At 36.0% G+C, this 6,298-nt stretch overlaps 1 protein-coding gene across 1 annotated transcript; it reads left to right on the top strand.

Moving 5' to 3' along the window:
- The first annotated feature begins 1,201 nt into the window (after window positions 1-1,201).
- On the top strand, window positions 1,202-5,984 carry LOC107697582 (nuclear receptor coactivator 7-like). Its single transcript, XM_016498382.1, has 6 exons — window positions 1,202-1,358; window positions 1,449-1,577; window positions 1,669-1,821; window positions 2,816-2,911; window positions 3,315-3,388; window positions 5,212-5,984. The coding sequence occupies exons 1-6, from the start codon at window positions 1,290-1,292 to the stop codon at window positions 5,345-5,347; spliced, it is 657 nt and encodes a 218-aa protein (XP_016353868.1). The 5' UTR covers window positions 1,202-1,289; the 3' UTR covers window positions 5,348-5,984.
- The last annotated feature ends 314 nt before the right edge of the window (window positions 5,985-6,298 follow it).

The raw sequence follows: 6,298 nt of genomic DNA on the forward strand, positions 1-6,298 counted from the left end.
TGTAAAGGACAATTTCACTAGTTTGACTCATAATTTCAATGGCAGGCTTAGGTTAACCTCTGATTTGAATATTTATTTGTATTAAAATCATGAAAATATTTTAATATTTTATTTTTGTGATAAACAATTTTTTTAGTTTTTGAAGTGTTTGGTTAATAACAGTTGACAGAATTTTTGTGCACATGGGTAAAATGAAATATTTTCTTATTTGAAAGAAAATTAAATTTATACTATATTTTTTAAAGGTATCTGGGTTGTAGAAATAAATTTAATACAGGGAATCTTGATTATTTTGTCTTATAGTTAATATATATATATAGTTATATTATTATACATTATATATAATAATAATGTATATTAATTAATATAATAATAATATAGTAATATATATATGATATATATTATTAGTTATGATGTCTTATTAGTTTATTTTGAACTCAAACTGTAATCTTCTGGACATTAAGGCAATTTCAAGCAAACTTAAAATAAAGGTGCACAAAATACATGTGTGAGATTATTCTTTTAATGACCAATATTTGAAAAATCTGAAGAGAATCATTAGAATAAATGTTCTTAGCATCAATAGACCCAGCTTTTTTAGGTTCCTCCAATAATGCATTGATAGAAATACAAATCCTCACAGATTGAGATATTAAAAAGATGAATTTATGAGTGTACTTTCCCTCTCCTAAATGCTTTTTCATCAAACTGCATTAAAAAAACAAAATTACGTTTGCAACATTTCTCATTTTCATCACTAAAATTGAAATAAAAATACTAAAACTTATATAGACATAACTAAAAATGATTCAAAAACTAATAAAAATGGCAAAAACTTTAACTAAAATTAGAACAAAAACGGAAAATGCAAAAACGAATTTAAAAATATGAATAAAAACCATAAGATGACACTGATTGTTAGTGTTTGAGTCTTTTTCTATTAATTTCTTTCCCCAATCAAAAACAAACAGGCAAAGCAGCACAGATGCACACAGAATGCAATTCTATTTAGCGAGGGATCTCATGAATGCATGTATATTTCTCTGCGGGTGGAGGTAAAAAACCTCCTGAATTCTCAAGCGAGCAGCGACGCTTTTTCTCATCAGACCATATTTGGCAGGGCTTCCTCTTCTGTCTGCTACAGCTGAAATGTGAGCTGGGGGTGGAGAGATGGACCAGTGAGGAGGAGAAACACTGTATAAACAGGCTGTTCACGGCTGCTGTCGAGCACATTCAGAAAGCTGAGCACAGCAGCAGAAGCTACAGCAGATCACAGAGAAGCAGTCAACATGAGGCCAATGCAGCAGAGCATTAAGATCTTATACTATGCCAATAAATCCGAGGAGCCGTTTGTGGAGGTGAGCTTCGAAGAACCGCTGATGCTTTAAGAGAAAGAGACGTGCATGTGCTTCTGGATGAGCTGATGCTTCTCCTCTGTTTGCTTTCAGATCGTCTCTGTGAAGCAGCAGAACAAGCGGCGTCCGAGCGTCTGCAGCTCCGCAGACTCTGAATCTGATGACCTGCTGCCAGTGTTAACAGACCACAGTCAGATTCTGAGCGAGCATCATCTTGAACACGTAAGTGCGGAATTCTGCATGCACTGATCAGATGTAGTGTTAGATGAAAGCGTGCAGCGCATGGATCGATGTGTGTGATGTGTGTTCACAGCTGATGAATCACATCCCGGCTCGGACTCAGGGTTACTCTTGGAAGCTGGTGTACAGCACTGCGGAGCACGGCACCAGCCTGACGACTCTATACCGACAGATGAGAGAGCTCGACAGACCCGTCCTGATGGTCATCAAAGACTCGGACAAGCAGGTACAGCGGAGAGATGCGCTTACATTCATGCGTTCATCCAAAGAGTGTTCGTGATACACAGTGGCAGGTTTACTGGAAGACAGATGCACATGCGTTATTCATGTTATATGCAGCATCCATCAAACCCTCAATATGTGCATTTATATAGTTTCACTAAATATACACTACCGGTCAAAAGTTTGGGATCAGAACGATTTTTAATGTTTTTACAGGAGTTTCTTCTGCTCATCAAGCCTGCATTTATTTGATTAAAAATACAGGAAAAATGTAATATTGTGAAATATTATTATGATGTAAGGTAGTGTAAATAAAGCAATTATATTCTGTCACATATTACTTTTTTTGTGAAAGCCAAGTCCATTTACAGTATTTAACATATGCTAAATAAAGTATATCTTACATTTGAGCATTTATGCATTCGGCAGATGATTTTATCCAAAGCAACTTGCATTGCATTCAAAGGCATGCTTTCCCTGAGAATCGAACCCATGACCTCGGCATTGCTTATTATAGTTAACTAAAACTACAGCTAAAACCATTTTTAAAAAATCATTATTTAAAATAAAATATAAAAATAAAATATCAATTAACCTGAACATATTTTTTAGGCAGCGTTTCTCATTTTCATTTAGTTTAACTTAATGTAGTAAAATAACCAAATAGGTCATTAAAGAAACTACATAGACATATTAAACAAAACAAAACGACACAACCAAATTACTAAAACTTTAACTAACATTAAAATAAATACAAAAAGAGAAAATATCAAATTGTAAATGATTAAAAATCGTATATTATAGTATCTCCATGACACTAAAATATCACAGGTCGTTCTCTAATGTTGATTTACAAGAAGTGCTTTTTTCCAATACAAGCAAACAAACAAAACATCAAAAATGTATTATATTTTTCAAGAAATCTAAGCCTGTTTGAACTCATTCACGTCATGTAGCTTTTCCCATCAAACTGACACACTGATCTGATCAATCCTCAGGTTTTTGGAGCGTTTTCCTCCGATCCGTTCAAAGTCAGCAGCTACTGCTACGGGACGGGAGAGACGTTCCTCTACAGCTTCAGTCCGGAGTTTCAGGTAGCTGCTGCTGATCACCGGTTCTGGTTCTGAGTCTGAGTCTGAGTCTGAGTCTGAGTCTGGTTCTGAGTCTGAGTCTGAGTCTGAGTCTGAGTCTGGTTCTGGTTCTGAGTCTGAGTCTGAGTCTGAGTCTAGTTCTTAGTCTGGTTCTGAGTCTGAGTCTGAGTCTGAGTCTAGTTCTTAGTCTGGTTCTGAGTCTGAGTCTGAGTCTGAGTCTGGTTCTGGTTCTGGTTCTGAGTCTGTTTCTGGTTCTGGTTCTGAGTCTGAGTCTGAGTCTGGTTCTGGTTCTGGTTCTGAGTCTGAGTCTGAGTCTGGTTCTGGTTCTGAGTCTGAGTCTGGCTCTGGTTCTGAGTCTGGTTCTGGTTCTGGTTCTGGTTCTGACCTGTGTTTGGTTCCTCTGCAGGTCTTCCGCTGGAGTGGAGAAAACTCCTACTTTGTGAGAGGATTCCTGGACTCTCTGCAGATGGGAGGAGGAGGGTGAGTCCTTCATCATCTCACAACATTAAACTAATAACAGAGCTTTATCACAGTCTGTGCATCTGAGCAGTGTTATTAACTCTCCACCTTATGGTCAGTGTAAGATTTTTTAATGTTTCTGAAAGAGTCTCTTCAGCTCAGCAAGGTTGCATTTATTTGATCAAAAATACTGTAAAATTGTGAAATATTATTAGAATCTAAAAAGCTGTTTTCTATATGAATATCTGTTAAACTGTCATTTATTTCTGATGCGCAGCTGTATTTTCAGCATCATTACTCCAGTCTTCAGTGTCACATGATCTTCAGAAATCAGTATAATATTCTGATTTGCTGCTCAAGAAACATTTCTGATTATTATCAATGTTGAAAACAATATTTTTGTGGAAACTGTGACACATTTGATTTGTCAGGATTCACAGATGAATAGAAAGTTCAAAAGAACAAAATTTGAAATAGAAATCTTTTGCAACATTGTTAATGTCTGTACTGGCACTTTTGATCAATTTAATGCATCCTTGATAAATGAAAGCATTTTTAAAAAATCATAATTATCCCAAACGTTTAAAACGGTAGTGAAGCGCCATTGATACGGACTAAAGTGGAAGTAGTTTTACGCTACTGTTTGTAGCTTCTGCTTTCTGAATGTGGAAGTGTGATAAATCTCTGTTGAGCAACGAATCATTCGGTCATCGTTTACTCTCACACAACATTGCATCATATCTGAGCTTTACAGAAAACAAAAATAGATGAGGATTTTAATACAGAGCTCAAAAACAGATCCAAATGAAGGCTCATAACTATGGAAGCCTGTTTCCAATATAAAGGTAATTGTGACTTTATCTCACAATTCGGATCGTTTTTTCTTCGCAATTCTGAGTTTATATATATATATATATATTTTTTCAGAATTGTGAAATAAACTCAGGATTGTGAGATACAAAAAAAGTCAGAATTCTGGGATAAATAGTTTGCAATTACTTTATTTTTTATTCCGTGGCAGAAGAAAACTAAATTGTGAGATGTAAAATTGAAAAAAAGTCATAATTCTGAATTCATATCTCACAATTCTGACTTTATTTCTCAGAATTGCACATTTATATCTCACAGTTATACGTTTATATCTTGCAAGACTTTTTTTTGTTGTTGTGAGAAACAAAGTCTGAATTATGAGCCAAAAAGTTCAATTACCTATTTTAAAACAGGCCTCCATATATACATATCTCATATTGCATGGAAGAAATGAATTAAAACCGGTCTGAACAATATGTGACCCTGGAGCACAAAACCAGTCATAAGGGTCAGTTTTTCTGAAATTGAGATTTAAGCATCATCTGAAAGCTGAATAAATAAGCTTTCCATTGATGTATGGTTTGTTATGATAGAACAATATTTGAAAATCTGGATTCTGAGGGTGCAAAAAAATCTAATTATTGAGAAAATCATCTTTAAAGTTGTCCAAATTAAGTTCTTCGCAATGCATATTACTAATCAAAAATTAAGTTCTGATATATTTACGGTAGGAAATTTACAAAATATCTTCATGGAGCATGATCTTTACTTAATAGCCTAATGATTTTTGGCATAAAAGAAAAATGGATAATTTTGACCCATACAATGTATTGTTGGCTATTGCTACAAATATACCCCAGCGACTTAACACTGCTTTTGTGCTGCAGGCTCACATATGAGGGTGAATTATTTGAATGTGAACCGCTTGATTCCTAGTGGATGCATGAATTGATTAAATAAAGTTTGAATGCAATGCCAAATGCATGAAAGTAAATGGATGAGCATCTTAATAACAGCACTCCGTCTGTGTTCAGGGGTCCGTTTGGCTTGTGGCTGGATTCTGACCTGTATCGCGGCTCCAGTTACTCATGCAGCACCTTCTGCAACCGTCCTCTCAGCCTCCATCACGACTTCACCGTTCAGGATCTGGAGGTGTGGACCTTCGTCTGAGCTCAAACCTGTTCCTGCTGTTTCCCATTAACACTGCTGATAAGAACAAGCTATCCGTTGGTTCCAGCCGTGACTCGTCTGTTAACTTGAACAGAACCTGTTCTCTTCCTCATTTGTGAGCGGCTTTATAGCTTCAGCTAAATGAACGGACATGGATGCACGGTAAACATAAAGAAAACGAGTTGAGGCAGGTTTCGGGGTTAAGTTCCCATTTCCAGCAACTGTAAGCGCTCCAGAGGCCTGACGGGACTTGAGCTCAAGCCCTGAGGATGATGCCTGTGTAGGCGACTTAACACACTAGATTTGAAACGAAGCCCTTGAGTACTACTGATATGCCTGAGGCACTTTGTGATGGACTCGAGATTTAGTGTCTTTACTGTATTTTAAAAAGCACTTAGAGGACGAATGGTTTACTATGTCAGACTAACTGCCATGAAAAGGATGCAAAAAAAGGAAAAAATGGTTTGCTGTGTGACTGTGATTTCACTACTACTTATTGTTTTTTACTCTATTTAATATCTATGATCACATGTTGAATTGTTTTGGGGTTTTGTGTTTGTCATGCAGTGCTGGCGCTGCGTCTGTAAAGCACTGGGTTTACTGGGATTTCTAATAAAACTAATTGTTTTTCATTAAACTGTTTCTGTTTTTGGATTTTCTGCTTTAAAACACTCGCAGCGTAAATCATGCAACGGAAAAATGAATGCATGAACTGATCAAATGTATAGTTTGAATGCATAGGATAAAAGCGTCTGTCGAATGCATTGATGCAAATTTTCAAAGAAAGAAAAAAGTTTCCGGTCCCCACTGACTTCCATAATATTTTTTTTTTCATGCTATGGAAGTCAAGCAACTGCTTGATTATGAACATTCTTCAAAATATCTTCTTTTATGTGCAACAGAAGAAAGAAACTTATACAGGTTTGGAACAACCAAATGAAGACAAAATGA

Source organism: Sinocyclocheilus anshuiensis, unplaced genomic scaffold (assembly GCF_001515605.1).
Source record: "Sinocyclocheilus anshuiensis isolate Anshui unplaced genomic scaffold, SAMN03320099.WGS_v1.1 scaffold1312, whole genome shotgun sequence".
Lineage (NCBI taxonomy): Eukaryota > Metazoa > Chordata > Actinopteri > Cypriniformes > Cyprinidae > Sinocyclocheilus > Sinocyclocheilus anshuiensis.

Excerpts from the sequence above, each read along its gene's own strand:
- LOC107697582 (XM_016498382.1), top strand. The coding sequence starts at position 1,290 with ATGAGGCCAATGCAGCAGAGCATTAAGATCTTATACTATGCCAATAAA. Across the intron at positions 1,822-2,815 it reads TCAAAGACTCGGACAAGCAG|GTTTTTGGAGCGTTTTCCTC; the intron begins GTACAGCGGAGA and ends ATCAATCCTCAG. Across the intron at positions 3,389-5,211 it reads CTGCAGATGGGAGGAGGAGG|GGGTCCGTTTGGCTTGTGGC; the intron begins GTGAGTCCTTCA and ends GTCTGTGTTCAG.